The sequence below is a fragment of the Trichomycterus rosablanca genome, chromosome 2, assembly GCF_030014385.1.
Source record: "Trichomycterus rosablanca isolate fTriRos1 chromosome 2, fTriRos1.hap1, whole genome shotgun sequence".
Taxonomy (NCBI): Eukaryota; Metazoa; Chordata; class Actinopteri; order Siluriformes; family Trichomycteridae; genus Trichomycterus; species Trichomycterus rosablanca.
This window is the reverse complement of record NC_085989.1, coordinates 2186358-2204674: the sequence shown is the minus strand read 5'-3', so window position 1 is coordinate 2204674 and position 18317 is coordinate 2186358. Positions and strand designations below refer to the sequence as shown.

General features: G+C 45.3%; 2 protein-coding genes across 2 annotated transcripts; one reads left to right on the top strand and one right to left on the bottom strand.

The window, feature by feature from the left end:
- Positions 1 to 604: 604 nt before the first annotated feature.
- Positions 605 to 7603, top strand: csnk2b (casein kinase 2, beta polypeptide). The gene is made up of 7 exons (XM_062989430.1): positions 605 to 687; positions 2354 to 2436; positions 2532 to 2634; positions 3403 to 3518; positions 3619 to 3694; positions 4274 to 4463; positions 6769 to 7603. Exons 2-7 carry the CDS (start codon positions 2365 to 2367, stop codon positions 6857 to 6859), a joined length of 648 nt encoding a protein of 215 aa, XP_062845500.1. The 5' UTR covers positions 605 to 687; positions 2354 to 2364; the 3' UTR covers positions 6860 to 7603.
- A 697-nt stretch (positions 7604 to 8300) lies between these two features.
- pdia8 (protein disulfide isomerase family A, member 8) lies at positions 8301 to 17715 on the bottom strand. The gene is made up of 13 exons (XM_062989415.1): positions 17561 to 17715; positions 16350 to 16428; positions 16077 to 16194; positions 15641 to 15748; positions 14635 to 14764; positions 14344 to 14457; positions 12571 to 12696; positions 12296 to 12478; positions 11369 to 11477; positions 11137 to 11265; positions 9795 to 9874; positions 9660 to 9717; positions 8301 to 8706 (listed from the first exon to the last, which is right to left on the bottom strand). The coding sequence occupies exons 1-13, from the start codon at positions 17713 to 17715 to the stop codon at positions 8617 to 8619; spliced, it is 1479 nt and encodes a 492-aa protein (XP_062845485.1). The 3' UTR covers positions 8301 to 8616.
- Between the last annotated feature and the right edge of the window lie 602 nt (positions 17716 to 18317).

The window sequence follows — 18317 nt, the reverse complement described above, 5'->3', positions numbered from 1 at the left end:
GGATTCTGAATACATCGTATCGAATCCAGCTCTGCCTCACCGGTTCGAGGCTGGGCGGCTGTATGAGCAACGATTGGCCGGTTGCTCAGTTGGGGGGCGGGACAAAGAACCGGATGTGGGTCTCTCTCTGTCAGAATGCGATTACGACCCCTGCCGGCTGATTAGAGGCGCCTGCACAGGAGATGAGGAAGAGCGCCCTTAGGGTGTGTCTCTCCGCATGCAACGCTAGGTGGCGCAAAACTCATCAATGTACGGGTGGCAAAGATGCATCCGGCTGCTGCTCATGTTTCGGAGGGGATGTTGGTTAGCTTCGATCTCCTCGGTCAGGGCAGGGTTCGGCATAGACAGAGAGGAAGCACGATGCAAACTGAACAATTGGATGCGCTAAAGATTACAAAAATGCTATCCGGTTTCCTCTCAGTCCAAAAAACATGCAGTCAGGTTAATTGGAGACACTGAATTACCCTGTAGGTGAATGTGTGTATGTGTGTGTGCCCTGGGATTTACTGGCGCCCCGTCCAGGGTGTGACTGTGTGCCTTGCGCCCATTGAAAAGCTGGGATAGGCTCCAACACTACATTTCCCATAAGGCGTAGCGGCTCTCTGTGCGTCCCCTGTGATGCCATCACGTCGCTCAGGACGACTCAGGGAGCGCTTGTGTTTTTGCAATCCGACGCTGAACCGGGAGGTAAAAACTCACTATTTATGTACATAATTCACTCTTTTATATGATTATCGTGTTCTTTTAATATCGTTATGATATCAATATCGGTTCTGTATCGGAACGCGTGTGTTTATTCGACATAATCGGCGGTTATTCGGGTCGGATTTCGTGCGGCCTGCTTTTAGCGGTGTGTGGCTAAGCTAACACTGCGCCATGTTGGATTCATTCTGCTTCAGTCAGCTTGCTATCGAGCCGGAGAGATGATTTAACAAATATAACACTTTATATTATTCATGCACACAAATAATCTGTATGTTTGTGTTTGCTATATTATTAACTTCATTTGGACATGAACAAACCGAGCATCTGATACTTTAAACCCATTTGTGTAGGTTATTGGAATCAATCTGTGAACGTGTCCTTATATTTATGTCTTGGATGTCTGGCTGAAATGTGGATATTATTATTATTATTATTATAATATAATATTTTCATTATTATTCATATAAACCTAAAATTTAAATGTTCAGACACAGTATACAGCCGTGTGCAAAAGTTTACACACCCCTGCTTCGATCCTATGTTTTGTTCCGGGAGAAAACCTGATTTCTGGTGCACAAGTTTGCTGAATTTTAATATTAAAATGATAAAATACATAATAAACGTGATGTTTTAAAGTGCCAGAACATTTGCACATGCCATATCATGTTTTTCTTTTAACCCTAATAAGGTACATTTGGTAAATATAGAGTAATGATGCTTTAATACGTGAACATGGACCCTGACCAGGGGTGTCCAAACTTTTGCACAATATTACTTCACTTTAGTCATTTACATTCATCTTATATCCAAAAAGACTTATGATCACTACTGAACACAATGTATGCAAGTAAGGCCTTGCTCAGGGGTCCAGTGGTGTCATCGTGTCTGTGGTTGGGCTTGAACAAACGATCTAAATATTAGTACTGAACTTACAATCGCAACTGAACACAATACAAGCAAGTCAGGCCTTGCTCAGGGGTCCAACAGTCTCAGTTTGTCTAAAGTTGGACTAGAACCTGCGATCTTGTAATTAATAGTCCTGATCCTTAACCACTGAGCCGATTGTGCTCTTTATGGTTATACCCATGTTGGTTTAATCGTATGGTCTGGCTAAGTCATGATTTAGATTTAGAACTAGATTAGAATGCCTTTATTTGTCATTCATACGTATACAGACGTACAGCACAGCGAATTTCCGGGGTCGGAGCGCGGGGTCAGCCGTTGTACGGCGCCCCTGGACATACAATACAAATAGAAGCACACTAAACAGGAAACAGAATCATATCCAGTCTCCAGTGTTTCCCAATCGTTGTCCATATTGGTGCCCAGCCTGTTGGTAGCAGAGCTGGCTGGGGAGCGTAGCACCCGCACCTTCACACGCGCCAAGTCGCCGGTCACATCCACACACCAGCCGACGTAGCGCTCACACAGGATAAAAGAGTCCGCTCTCTCGTATCGTCAACTCTTCCAAGAGTAATTGTATTTTTTTATGTCTCGGTGGTCTCTGTCCAATACTGATATATCAATAAACCACAGTACCTTGGTGGTACATTACTGATCTGGTGCTGGTGTGACCACTTGGCTGTTTGTCCCCTTGGCACTGTTGGTTCAGTATCCTTACATGACTGTGTCCGCTTTCTTCCTCTAGTTTCCCCCAAAATGAGCAGTTCAGAGGAAGTTTCGTGGATCTCTTGGTTCTGCGGTCTCCGAGGGAATGAGTTCTTCTGTGAGGTCAGCCGCTCCCGCCTGTGTTTATCCACCTTAATAACTTGTCGTCGTGATGTGGTCTCGTTTATTCACTTCTGAGTCTTTTTCGCTGCACCCAGGTGGACGAGGACTACATCCAGGATAAGTTTAACCTGACTGGACTCAATGAGCAGGTTCCACACTACAGACAAGCGCTGGACATGATTCTGGACCTGGAACCGGGTCAGTTCTGTTTCTTATCAGATATGAATGTATAGAAAATGCGTCATGGGGGCAAAAGTATTGGGACGCCCCTTCTAATTATTGAATTCGTGTGCTTCAGCCTTAACATTTGCTAACAGGTGTAATAAATCAATGATATAAAGATAATTAAATGCTTCCAACTTTGCAGCAACAGTTTAGGGAAGGCCTGTTCCAATTCCAGCATGACCTATGCACAAAGCCAGCTCTATAAAGTCCTGAGCTCAGTCCCACTCCACAGCTCTGGAATGAACCGGTCTGGCCTTCATCCAGAGCAACTTACATTACAGTTACAGTATACAGTCTGAGCAATTGAGGATTAAGGGCCTTGCACAAGGGCCCAAGAGAGGCAACTTGGTAGTGGTGGGGCTTGAACCAGCGACCTTCTGATTACTAGTCCAGTACCTTAACCACTAGGCTACGACTCGCAATTCTCCTCCCAGCATTGATCTTATGTAGCAGTATCATGACTTCTTTGCATCCTTACTGGGCGGCACGGTGGGTAGCACTGTCGCCTCACAGCCAGAAGGTCCTGGGTTTGATTCTCCTTTCTCCTGCGAGTTTCCTCCCACAGTCCAAAGACGTGCAAGTGAGGTGAATTGAAGATTGTCCATGACTGTGTTTGATATTAAACTTGTGATGAAAATTGTGTAACGAGTAACAACCGTTCCTGTCATGAATGTAAGCAAGGTGTAAAACATGACGTTAAAATCCTAATAAATAAATAAATAAATACGTTTGTTCTGATAGACGAGGAGCTGGAGGACAACCCGAACCAGAGCGACCTGATCGAGCAGGCTGCCGAGATGCTCTACGGCCTGATCCACGCTCGCTACATCCTGACCAACCGCGGCATCGCTCAGATGGTGCATTATATATATATATATATATATACATATATGATCTGCTTTTATGGAAATGAAACGCACACGGCATGAATTTACATCTGCTTCGTTTACGTTTCAGCTGGAGAAGTATCAGCAGGGTGACTTTGGCTACTGCCCACGCGTTTACTGTGAGAACCAGCCGATGCTGCCCATCGGTGAGTGTCACGCCGACGCCGGTGAACACCGAACAAACGTGTTTAGCCTAGACGAGCAGACTGGTCCCTAGCCTGGCTGGTCTCAAGAAGTGTCTGTTGACGTGTCAACACTCACAAGTGTTGGAGGGATGCGGGTGCTAGTCTGCAGCCCTCTTCTGCCAGCATGAGAGTACTGCAAAAAGAAATTGTAATCATTAGAAATGATCGAACGAGAGAGAGAGCGAGCGAGCACCAATCATCGCATCCCAACTGACTGAGTTACAGAGTACTGAGCCACCCAAGTGCCCAAAATGCAATTTAGCCTCCCAGAATCGAGCTTGGACTTGCCTGGGTTGCGCTTATCAGCTGAGATAACATCACAGATCTGATCTATCTAGTTCTGCTGAATATTTATGGACCATTTTTGCATCAGTGTTGATTAATTTGCAGTCGGGTGGGGTGGTGGTGTAATAAACGTTACACTGCTGTCTGCTGTGTGCTAAAATGTTGGTCATTTCTTCATAAATAAAAGCACATTTATTTATTTATTTATTTAATGGAATAAACACCTGCTTTTTTTTTTTTTATTCGTCTCTTCAGGACTGTCCGATATCCCCGGCGAGGCCATGGTCAAACTCTACTGTCCTAAATGTATGGATGTGTACACGCCCAAGTCGTCCAGACACCACCACACCGATGGAGCCTATTTCGGAACGGGCTTCCCTCACATGCTCTTCATGGTGCATCCCGAGTACCGGCCGAAGAGGCCCGCCAACCAGTTCGTCCCCAGGTCCGTGCCAGTTCCTTTTACAGTGGGTTGGGTCCGTAGTGAAGTACACGGGGTTTTATGGATGTATGCAGCGTTGGGTATTGTTTGATTGCGATTCTGCTCATCGGTTCCCACATGTATTACACCTTGTCGAAGCAACACTTGGTCCTATTGCGCACTTAAGGTTTGCCATGCACACTAGTGTTGATGCGTGACGTAGTAACATAGACAGGTCCTGGCAGATACGTACTCATGTCCTTGCAGACTGGTATTGTTTGTTTATAATAATGAAAGAACACCCATGCATTCTGCACAGGTGCCTCTATGTCTGCTAGTCAGGGTCCTTATCCCTCCCACATAGTCCGATCATACCCGGGCGATTTTTTACGATCAGTTCGGTTAATTCGCATGAACGTTTTCACCCGATGTTAGAAATGTGACAATCGCGATTGTTTACATACTTTGTATTTTAATTAAAATACCAACATGTCACGAGGCAGAAACTGACCAGACGCCGGCGGAATATAAATCAGGGAAAGTTTAATATCAAAAGGGTGAAAACTGTGTACAAAACCAGCGAAAACCAAAACAGTAAACGGAAGACGACAAGGATTATACACGGTAACGGTTAGATTCAGTAATAAGGACGCAAACACGATCGGCAAAACGAGACACAAACGGAAGAGTTTAATTAAGATTCACTGAATCAAACACCGCCGAACTGAATCAAAATACGGAGCCGATGAGCGCGATCAGGATTGGCTGGATCGCGTTACTGTAATTGAGTCGTTTTTTTTTGGTGTACTTGTACTTTTTAAAGTAGATTTTACATCCTGTAATTTTACTTTTTCTTAAGTAAGTTTCGTAATTCGCTGCATTTTAAATCACATCCGTTACTGAGTAAAGAAATCGCGTCTGGGAAACTGCGGCAGTGAATTCTGCGATAGGGAGTCGGATCTTTTGTCTCGGTTCCTTTTAAAGAGCCGTATGTATGTAACGACTCCCAAATGCGCGAATCGCTTCCTTTATTTTGGCTTAAATAACGGCCCGTTCAATAGAATCGGATCATTCCACGACACATAATAGTGGTTAACACAGTTTGAAGGTTTTATGGGACTAAAATGACACATTACACATCCTTAAATGTTTAAAATGTTGTATCCACCCCCCAAATCCCCCCCATGTAGATACTGATAGAGACTCACTCAGTGGTGGAAACAGCACAGTACAGTACAGGCTCGTGTTCCTTTTAAGAAACCTGTAAAGAACTTTTTGTAGTTTTTCTCCTAATGTAAGGAGGTTCTGCTGAACATTATTTAAAATAAAAGTTGTTTGTGAGCTATTCTTAGGTATAGATAGATAAGGATATAGATAATTTAGATCTATTTTGTTTTATTGTTAACTATTGTGATATCGTTATTGTTATAAAGTTTGAGTCCCTTAAAAGGATAATTATAGGTGGTGCTGTTACTATTTTTGCACTTCTGCAACCTTTAATTACAATGCAAATAAAGAAATTTGAGTCTTATTTTAATTGCATTATACAAGAACAAAAAAAATCGTAATCGACAATCGGGTATAATTTTAAAATAATCGAGATTTTTTTTTTTTTTTTTTTTTTTGCAAAATCGCCCAGCCCTAGTGCAGGCACTGCCAGTTATGTCTGCTAGATGGCGCCCAGCCGACTGAAATAAGCTCATTTGTGAGTAGTATTGTTAAATCATCCCGCCCCCGGCGATTAGGTGGCGCAGCGATACGTCGTATCGAATCTCGGCTCTGCCCGCCGTCTAAGGCCGAGCGGCCACGTGAACGACGATTGGCCTGTTGTTCGGATATGGGCGTGACTAAGCCGGATGGGGTCTCTCCGTCATGACTGGTGCAATTACGACCTCTGCTGGCTGATTGGGGCGCCTGCACAGAGACAGGAAAATGGTGCTGTCGGGGTGTGTCTGTCCGTACACGACGCTGATCCGCACTGCACTCGTCAAAGTGTAGGTGATGAAATGCGTACGGCTGCTGCCTGCGTGGGTTAGCTTCGTTCTCCTCAATCGGAGCGGGGATCGGCATCGGTGGAGAGGAAACGTGACGCAATCGGGTAAAAATGCATAAACAAACAAACAAACAAAAAAATCATCCCGCCGGTCCGTGAGATTATATCTTATATGAAACCGGTCCATGGTGCAAAAAAGGTTGGGTACCACTGGAACAGAGAGCAAGAATAATAAAGCATAAAGCACGGTCCTCGTTTTACATACTCTTACACTGCGGTGCAATCTTTGTACTACTGTCTGTCTGCATCACCTCTGTTTTTCTTCTGTCTGTCCAGGCTGTACGGTTTCAAGATCCACCCCATGGCGTACCAGCTGCAGCTGCAGGCAGCCTCCAGCTTCAAGAGCCCCGTCAAGGCCATCCGCTAAGAACCAGGAGAAGGGACGAACGGGGGTCCGAGGGGGAGCGGGTGGAACCCGAGAGGCCGTTTGTTTTAGCTTCAATTTGATTTGAGAGGAATGTTCTAATATTAGGAGACCGGGGAATCTATATACACACGTATAAACACACACACACACACACACACACACACACACACATTTGGGATAATCGTTTAAACACCCTTTCCTCTTGACAATACAGGCATGGTGATGCCATGCTGTTATTACTGTGTCCCAGCAACTCGAGCTGGACGAATCTTCTAATTGGGCGTCGCTCCCTCACGTTGGGTGACGGTATTTCGGTTACAGAGGTGATACAGAGCCCGTTTTACACCCCAGTGATTCCTCCCGTCGCGCTCCGTTCTCCGGCTGGAGCAGGCAGAGACGATACGACGAGCCGCGAGCCTCTCTGTCTGCGTCGGTTCGGAACGAGCGTCATTAGATCATTTAATCAGAAGTCCGTGTCCGCTTGTACACCCCTATTTATTTGGAGCGAGGTGATAGCCCCCCCCCCGCCCCCCGCCCCCCCCCCCCCCGATCAGAACCCAGCACCTCCGGTTTCATCAACGGCATGCACCCGCAAGATCTAGAACTGAATGTTGGGAATGTTGTAACTATTGTAGTTTTTTGTGTGTTTTTTTTGTTTTGTTTGATTGATTAGTTTTGAATTTTACTTTACAGCTGTGAGGAACCAGGGTTCAGAATTCACAATAAAATTTTCTTTTCCTATAATCTGTGTGCATTGTTTTCTTGGGGTTTTGTTTATTTAAAATTAGAAACGAACGTTTGACCACCTTCCAATTGAATCGAGTGTGAGACGGAGGTTCCATAATTAACCCTTTAATGGTCTCACCAAGAAAATAATGTTTAAAAAATTATTTCTTAGTTTCTTGGGACTAAACCAACAACAAATTATTAATATTATTTTTACTAGTGCACATAGTATTTTTTTTATGCGCCTCTACCAAACGGTTGAATGAATAGGTTAAACCATCTACCAATAATAACACGTCAACCAAGGCGTAGATACGACCCAAACGAGGTTATTTACTATACAGCTGATTTTTACCCAGGTATTTAGAATGAAGCAGAACATGAAAGGCTTAAGACCGTTCTTCGTGATAGAAGTTCAATCATGTGACTTCCTGGTTGAGGTGTGGAGACTTTATATATCTATATTTTGTGCTAATGGCTCTCGCTGTGGTTTGGCAGAGTCCTAAATAGTATTTCTAACCCTTTCTAGACCGATGTATTACAACAGCTGCTTTTCCAGTATGTTTTTGGTTGTGTAGTGTTCCTGTAGACGATTTAATCCGACCGATTGACTTTAATGTTAGTGTTCGATGTAAGGAAAACTGATTCAATACAGGGCTGCTGAAATCGGACCTGGTTAAAAAAGCGATATTTTAGAAAATGTGTCAGAAATAAATCAGTAATATGAGTTTTATTACACACGGGTAAAAATTACAGTCAGTTTAATTAAATAAAAAACAAAGCAGGTAAGCGCACGCATCACATCAGCTTGGAATATAAATAAATGAATAAATAAACGTCCGTCAGGTCCTTCAAGCTCAGCTGAAGACCTGATGAAGGACTTTTGCTCCTCAGGTTCCTTTTTTCCACCTATGAGTAGATCGGATTGTCCGTCCTTCTTTCAAACAGACTGGGTGCGTACTGGTGAAGCTCTGGAGGACTTGGGTGTCACACAAACCCCATTTCCCAGAATTCTCCTCTCCCGTTAGACTTCACAATTCTTCCTTGGCTCCACCGAGCACTGGAGAGTTGGTCGCCTCTCGCTTCAAGAAGCTGATGAAGTCCTTCACCTCACGAGCTCCCTAAACGACAGAAACCATCTTTAGAATAATATGGACGGTGTGTGTTTGTTCGGCACATCTGGAACATCTTTACTGGTATTGGATTGGCGTCTCCTGGTCTTAATGTGTAAGAGCGTCGAGAAAAGGCCTTCCCCAAACTGTTTGTGAAATTGAAAGCGCACAGCTCTTTAGGATAACGTGTTTAGCCGTCGCATGCGGTTGTTGTATCATTCTGAAGACACAGAGCCGGGCTGGTTTGTTTACGTTCCTCCAGCCAGTCATGCCACAGAAACTCGCACTGCTCACAAACGAAAACATGACAGACTCTCCTCCTAAATGGCTAGAATACCAAAATACTGGCTGCACACTGAAACCAGACGCCATTATATGCGTCCAACTTCGTGGCAACAGCTTAGGGAAGGGGGGTGGCACGGTGGGTAGCACTGTCGCCTCACAGCAAGAAGGTCCTGGGTTCGATCCCCAGGCAGGGCGGTCCGGGTCCTTACTGTGCGGAGTTTGCATGTTCTCCCCATGTCTGCGTGGGTTTCCTCCCTGTAGGTGAATGAGTGTGTATGTGTGTGTGTGTCTGCCCGTGATGGACTGGCGCCCCGTCCAGGGTGTTACTGTGTGCCTTGCGCCCATTGAAAAGCTGGGATAGGCTCCAGCACCCCCCCCCCCCGGGCGCGACCCTGATTGTATAAGCGAGTAGGAGGGTTTAGGGAAGGCCCTTTCCTGTTCCAGAATGACTATAAAGAGTCTGAGCTCAGCCCTACTGAACACCAGTGGGACAGAGTGGGCACAAATCCCCACGGATGCATTCCAAAACCATGTAGAAAGCCTTCCACTAAAGAGTGGGGATTGGTGTTAACTCTATATTAATGCACACAGTTTGGTAATGTGACATCAGGATGGTTAACAAGCTCACGGTCGGGTGTCCACATACTTCTGGCAAAATGACCCGTCCACATATTTACCTCGTACCGCCTGGGTTCGTCTTTCCTCCCGGCAGGAACGAAATATACGGTGGGGAATCTGCACAGACAGAAACGGAGGAGTTAAAAACAGAGCGAAGAGTGACTGTTAATAGAGAGAGGGTCGTGAACACACACCCTTTGACATCAAAGCCTTGTGGAACGTCGTTGGCGGTGGCATCCATCTTGGCGATGACGATGTTGGGGTCACCGGCAAGCTGACGGGAGCAACAAGAGAAGAACGTAGATCAATAATACATTTAATTAAACGTTTTCTTTAATCTAGAAATTGTGTTGTGGTTTGGTAATCAGCAGGTTGCCGGTTCGAGCCCCATTCCCACCAAGTTGCCGCTGTTGGGCCCATAAGCAAGGCCCTTAAAATGTAAAAATGTAAACACGAGGCCCCGCGAGCTTGTCCAGTCCGCACACCAGTGCCAGCAGGGGTCCCTGTTGCAGCGGAAATGAGGTGATGAACCGCGTGGCCTGGTCAGCGCTGAAACACCTTAAGTTATTATTTATCAGGGGTGTCCACATCTTGCTCAAGGGCCCAACAGTGGTAACCTGGAGGTGGTGGGGCTTGAACCGGCAACCTACTGATTACTAGTGCAGTACCTTAACCACTAAGCTACCACTGCCCTTAAAAAAAATGCGGATGCTTTTATCCAAAGTGACTTACAGTTGTGTGACAGTACACAATCGAAGTAATTTAAGGTTAAGGGTCTTGCTCAGGGGCCCGACAGTGGCAACTTGGTGGTGTTGGGGCTTGAACCAGCAACCTACTGATTACTAGTGCAGTACATTAACCACTAAGCTACAACTACCCTTAAAAATGTACATTTCGAAATTTAGCGGACGCTTTTATCCAAAGCGACTTACAATTACGTATGAATAAGGGCCTCGCTCAGGGGCCCAACAGTGGGAAACTGGCAGTGGTGGGGCTTGAACCAGCAACCTTCTGATCACTAGTGCAGTACATTAATCACTAAGCTACCACTGTCCGTATAAATGTACATTTGCGGAATTTAGCGGACGATTTTATCCAAAGCGACTTACAGTTGTGACAGTATACAATCTAAGCAATTGAGGATTAAGGGCCTCGCTCAAGGGCCCAATAATGGCAAATTAGCGGAGGTGGGGCTTGAACCGACAACCTACTGATTACTAGTCCAGTACCTTAACCACTGAGCAACTACTGCCCTTAAAAATTTACATTTGCTGCATTAAGTGGACACATTTATCCAAAGCAACTTACAATTATCTATGCATAAGGGCCTCGCTCAGGGGCCCAACAGTGGCAAATTTGCGGTGGTGGGGTTTAAACCGACAACCAACTGATTACTAGTCCGCTACCTTAACTACTAATGTAACATAATATGGTCGTGTTTACACTGGCAGCTTTTAACAGGCGCTTTGATCCAAAGCAGCGTTTAATTTTGGTTAACACAAGGGCCTTGCACAGGGGCCCAATAAGGCGACTCACCTGCTGTGCCAGCTCGCTGTACTTGGGTTCAAGTTTCTTGCAGTTTCCACACCAAGGAGCGTAAAACTCGATCAGAACGTCCTTCTGTGGATCGTTCACGATGTCCTCAAACGTATCCGCTACGACCACCTACACACAGACCATACACACACACACACACACACACACGAAGCAAACGTCCATAAATGGGCGTCATTTCCTGTATACTGTATTTAAGAAACTGCACACACACCTTGACCGGACCGTTGTTGCTGGCGGGTACAGGCTCGGATCTGACGTAACGTTTCAGCCGGCCAGCAGAGTAGTCCTCCAAAAACCTCTCCAATGATTTTCCATCTCGCCTGGAAATTAAATGAAATCAGAGGAGGAACACACTATACTCTCTGGATTTGTCCACCACTTGTGCCCACACGTACCATTAACGATTCAAGCAGAACATTCTTTAATCTGACCACATCACCTTGTAGCTGAGGCTGGCAAACGGCCAGCAGAGGTCGTAATTGCATTAGTTATGAGAGAGACCCCACCCGGCTTATTTCCGCCCATATCTGAACGACAGGCCAATCGTTGTTCATGTGGCCGCTCAGCCTTAGCCGGCAGGCAGAGCTGAGATTCGATACGATGTATTCCAGATCCAGCTCTGGTTCCAGTGTGTGTTTTTACCGCTGCGCCACCTGAGCGGCCCATAGACGCATTTTACGTCATCCTACACGCGCTCCCGATGTAATCGCTAAGTAGCGCGTTCGAATAACCCGCCTTATAAGTCGATGACTTATTAGAATCCTCTCTACTGAGGCAGCTGCCTGTGTAGGCAGAAAGACAGCGAGGCAGCCCACTAGGTTTTCGAACACACCCAGAGTCAATCCATTGGTAAGACCTTTCGTTGCAGCCACTGACCTGGCCTGACCTAGGCAGTGCAGCTACAAATGCATAGATTTATCACTTTCTAATGGTAGACTAAACTCCGGTATTGCACTTACAAGGGCACTGCCACGCTGGAACAGGAAGCAGCCTTCCCTATACTGTTCTCACAAAGTTGGAAGAATACAATTTGTGCCTTGCGTAACATTATATACCTGTTAGCAATGGGTCAACAATAAGAAGGGGCGTCCACATATTTTGACACAGTCGTTTAGCTAGAACACGACTCCGAACTCACGTGAACTCCTCGCGCATGGTGTATTTGTGCCCCGATCTGGTCCTGACGGTGACGAACGGCATGCCGCTCACTTCCGCCGCGCCCAGCCCATAATCGTTCTCCAGCTCGTCCAGGAAGTCTCTCCGGTCGGCCACCGAGAAGAGCAGGCCGTGTTCCTTGTACTGAGACGCCACCTTCATCACTCTGAGGGACACAGATCGAGACGGACCGGCTTTTCTCATGGACGTTCTCATCGGGTCACGCTCTGATACCTGGACTGATACCTGGGTGCTCACCTGTTCCTCCAGTAGTTGGAACCTTTGGGGTTGTGCAGGTAATCCAGCTCATAATACGCCGTCAGCAGGTCCCGCTTCCTCAGCTGATCTTTATTCTCTCTGGTCATGTGAGGGCACATCCCGAAACTAAATGGGATGGGGGGTAGAAAAATTGGAATCAGAGCAAAAGTCACACCTAAGCACAGTGGAACCTCGATTTAACGGAACTCTGTTTAACAGATTTTGGAAATTGGTGGTGGTGGGGCTTGAACCGACAACCTTTTGATTACTAGTGCGGTAACTTAACTACTAAGCTATGACTGCCCTTTTAAATGTACATTTGCAGAATTTAGTGGACGCTTTTATCCAAAGTGACTTACAGTTGTGACAGTACACAATCTAAGCAATTGTGGGTTAAGGGCCTCGCTCAAGGGCCCAACAGTGGCAAATTGGTGGTGGTGGGGCTTGAACCCAACAACCTACTGATTACTAGTCCAGTACCTTAACCACTAAGCTACGACTGCCCTTAAAAATTTACATTTGCGGAATTTAGTGGACACTTTTATCCAAAGCGACTTACAGTTATGTATGAATAAGGGCCTCGCTCAAGGGCCCAACAGTGGCAAAGTGGCGGAGATGGGGCTTAAACCGGCAACCTTTTGATTAATTGTGCACTACCTTAATCGTTAAGATACAACTACCTTTATAAATGTACATTTGCTGCATTAAGCGGACGCTTTTATTTAAAGCGACTTACAATTATGTATGAATAAGGGCCTCGCTCAAGGGCCCAACAGTGGCAAATTGGAGGTGATGGGGCTTAAACATGCAACCTACTGATTACTAGTCCGCTACCTCAACCACTGAGCTACCATAATACGTTCGTGTTCACACGTGTTTACATTTGCAGCTTTTAACAGGCGCTTTGATCCAAAGCAACGTTCAATTTTGGTTAACACAAGGGCCTTGCACAGGGGCCCAATTAGGCGACTCACCTGCTGTGCCAGCTCGCTGTACTTGCAGTTTCCACTCCAAGGAGCATAAAATTCGATCAGAACGTCCTTCTGTGGATCGTTCACCATCTCCTCAAGGTCCTAACGGATCTTTAACGGATTTCGGATTTAACGGCCAAAATGTGGGAAACTGAATGTCCGGTCTGATTGATTAAAATTCTCGCAAGAAGCACCAACACCAGCAGTTCAGTAATTGTCTGCTAGCCGGCGCAAATCTCTGTGTTTACATGAGTTATGAGTGATGGGCTTTATTTTGTCGGGAGGCTCGCTTTGTTCTCGCCTTTTTTTGCAAGTTCTAGCTCGTAGTTATGGAGTCCCCACAATACGATCACGACAAAAAATCTCCTCCACCACACAAGGTTAATGGAATTTCTCCACAATAGTACAGTTTAAATATTTATTTACGGGCTTCACATCACATATTTACATCTATTTACGTTGTTCTAGCTGTTTCGGACCAGTGCTCCCCCCTTTTAGTCGGTTAAATCGAGATTCCTCTGTACTACTGACCAATCTCGAGTCCGAGAATGGTGTGACGCATAAGCTTAAGACGCAAACCCTCGGTTGGCGCAACAGTCTGATTCCCTAGCCCTGATTCAGTAGCTACCGGCCTGGCCGGGCGTCCAACAGACACAACTGGCGTGTCTGAGAAAGGGAAGGTTAGATTAAGGCTCTGGGCTGAGAATCCACTGCTGGCTGGGGTAAAGAAGCTCCTCAGCCAGCTGTGAGAATTTGCAAACAAGCAGATCTAGTACATAGCAAGGTTTGAAGCGGTGCTCACACGTTGTCCCTGATGAAGCGGCGCAGGCCGGTGACGGAAAACGCGCCTCTGTGTCGCACCACACTCTCCTCAAACTTACTCGCCAACCTGGGAGGCCTGAAGAGCAGAACGCCCCTGCAGAGGAACACAGAACACACGGCACGTCAGAAATATGGATTCAGCAGCACGTACAACATTTGTAAACGATCTTCCAGGATGCAACATTTTTGCAGCCGTGACTGAATAATTGACCTGATTAGAAATCAGAACAGATCTGCGCTGGTTTCCAGACGCTCTGCGCTCGTTACTCACTCGGAATCGAGATCGTATTTGAGTCCAAGCTGCAGGTTGGTGCTGTGGGCGAAGCGAAATCCGTCCCTCATCAGATTGGCTCCTTTCAGAAACTCCGCCAGCCGAGGACTGTCACCGCTCTCGAACACACCTAAACAAATAAATACACCGATCAGCCATAACATTAAAACCACCTCCTTGTTTCTACACTCACTGTCCATTTTATCAGCTCCACTTACCATATAGAAGCACTTTGTAGTTCTACAATTACTGACTGTAGTACCCTTTCATGCTGTTCTTCAATGGTCAGGACCACCCACAGGACCACCACAGAGCAGGTATTATTTAGGTGGTGGATCATTCTCAGCACTGCAGTGACACTGACATGGTGGTGGTGTGTTAGTGTGTGTTGTGCTGGTATGAGTGGATCAGACACAGCAGCGCTGCTGGAGTTTTTAAACACCTCACTGTCACTGCTGGACTGAGAATAGTCCACCAACCAAAAATATCCAGCCAACAGTGCCCCGTGGGCAGGTCTAGAAGATGACCGACTCAAACGGCAGCAATAGATGAGCGATCGTCTCTGACTTTACATCTACAAGGTGGAACGACTAGGTAGGAGTGTCTAATAGAGTGGACAGTGAGTGGACACGGTATTTAAAAACTCCCGCAGCGCTGCTGTGTCTGATCCACTCATACCAGCACAACACACACTAACACACCACCACCATGTCAGTGTCACTGCAGTGCTGAGAATCATCCACCACCTAAATAATACCTGCTCTGTGGTGGTCCTGTGGGAGTCCTGACCATTGAAGAACAGCAGAGAAACAGATGGACTACAGTCAGTAATTGTAGAACTACAAAGTGCTGCTATATGGTAAGTGGAGCTGATAAAATGGACAGTGAGTGTAGAAACAAGGAGGTGGTTTTAATGTTATGACTGATCAGTGTATATATATAAACACACACACACACACACACACACACACTACATAAGCTAGAACAACAGGAGGAAGCCACGCACCAACCACACTGGCATCGAAATGATCAATAAAGTCCTCCAGGTCTCGCTCAGTGTGCAGTGGAGTGGAATCGGGACCGGCCAGCTTCTTCATGTTCTCCACTATTCCATCTGTACAGAAATAAAGCACCAAATGTAGCACCAAATCATCACACAGGTGAGGGAATACCTGTATGACGAAAACCCCACATAAAAAAGAGCAGCACAGATGCAAAACGGGGTGTAAAGAACACAAAATGTGGACGCCTGAACAATGGAAAGAGCAAAGGATGCTTTCAAACCACGAGGCTGACAACAAAGTAGATATTTACACTCATGGTCATACGGTGTTAATATTTTTACAGCTTTCTGGGTTTTTTTTATCCATCTTAATCATTCTGTGTACAATGCATGTACATCAAGACTATTGAACCCAAAATAACTAGAAACTCAAACCCACCTGCCGAGCGCGGACCATCATACGAAGAAATTTCCTGCCCGTTCTTGAAGATTTTGAGAGTTGGGTACCCACTGACCCCAAACCGCCCACACACCTCAGTCTGGGATGTACAGTCCACCTGTAGAGCAGAGAAAGCCGGCCGAGCATAACCATGCAAATCAATCAAGACGGGACATTTACAATGTAAATAGTGAATCTCAGTCGGGTAATTGGATACGACTAGATCGGGAGGGAAAAATCATAGGTTAGTATTTACATTTTTGATGGCTTTACCTTGGCTAAAGTTGCAATTCCTTTCAGTCTTTTAGCAGCCGCTTCAAATTCCGGAGCGAGTTTTTTACAGTGGCCGCACCTGCAAACGAAAATCAGACGAAACTGAATGTGTTATTCTACACATCAAAAGAATTTAATGATAAATTTGTGATAATTTAATAATAAGAGGCTTTTTTAAACAGCTACAGAAGTGCTTGCATGGCAGCTACACCCTTTGATACTGGAAAACATTGTCAACCACTTTATTCTGGTCAGGGCCGCGGTAGGTACGGTTTCAAGTCAGGGATACCCTGGACAGGGCGCCAATCAATCGCAAAGCTCGGGTATAGCCATCAGATACATACAGATGTACAGATGTCTGTATGTAGACGCCCGACGGGTAGACAGCACTGCTGGGGATTCGAACCATGGATCCCAGCGATAGTGGGCTAGGATCATTTACATGATTTCACCTCCACCTGTCAAAAACCCTGGATAAGTTGGCACCCTGTCCAAGGTGTAAACAAGAAAAAGTATATGTACCCTTGACCATAAGCTTATGGGAAATATCATTATAAAACCTTAATACAGCAGCAATAGAGGAGCGATCGTCTCTGACTTTACATCTACAAGGTGGACCGACTAGGTAGGAGTGTCTAATAGGAGTGGACGGTGAGTGGACACGGTATTTAAAAACTCCAGCAGCGCTGCTGTGTCTGATCCACTCGTACCAGCACAACACACACTAACACACCAGCACCATGTCAGTGTCACTTAAGCTTATGGGAAATATCATTATAAAACCTTAATATAGGTCCTTTAAGACCCCCTCCTCCCAATCCTATACCCTTCAGGTCAGGCACTGATGTTGGACTAAAAAGTCTTGGCTGCAGTCGTTGTTCCAATTCATCCCAAAACTGTTCAGTGTGGTTCCTTGGAGTCAAACCATGTCAACCATCAACCATGTCTTCATGGAACTTGCTGGAAAATACCGTCCGCAAACTCGTGCCAAAGTAAAAACCACATTATTTATTTTATAAAAAATAATATATTTTGAATATAAAGGTAAAATAAAATTGGAATAAAATGACTTGTACAGAATGGGAGGATCTAGTGTTCTCTACAGGGAGCATTTAAGATACCATGGACAGCACCAGCAAACCCACCTCATTCCATCTACTAACATCATCAAAACTAAACATAAATGTATTAAATATATTAATGTTTTTTACCAAGGAGTATAAAACTTAACCAGCATGGTCTCCTGGTCAGCAGATACATAATCAAAATCAGAGTCCCTCAGCTCCATCACTTCAGAACGACCAGACACTCCGAAAGCACCCAATAACACACCAAATAAAACAACACGGGACACCAAAGACTCCATGTAGGCGAAAATAATCTGACTGGATTCAGAAATAAATCATAAACTTTAATAAACAAAACACAAAGACGAACACAGATACAGAGCGCTTCCTCTCTAGAGACTGAGCGTTTGTTCAAACACTGGATGGTGGAGCAGAGAGTCGATTCCAACAGTTGATTCTTTTGAGGCTCAGATTTGGAGTCGATTCTGCACAGACACTATTCAAATCGCGTTCTAGTCAGTATTATACTATCATATTATTAAAACAAAAGTATGTGGACACCTGAACTTCTCATTAAACCTCATTAAAATCCATCCATGTTATTTTATAGCACTTAATCTACCACTTACTGTGCTACTGTGCCACCCAACACAAGTTTAGAAATTAGTCGATACTTTGTTTTTTATCATAAGCACATGATATAATATTTTATAATAGTTTATTCTATAAACTACAGTATTTATACTGTATATTGGTTATCTTGTTTTTTATACATATCGCTCAGTTTGTAGAGTCGACTCTTAAAATGGAATCGATTCGCATTCAAAACCGTGAATTAGAATCCGAGTCGGCTCCAAGGTTAAGAATCGGACACTGTAAGTGAGCGTCCACGCGAGGGGCG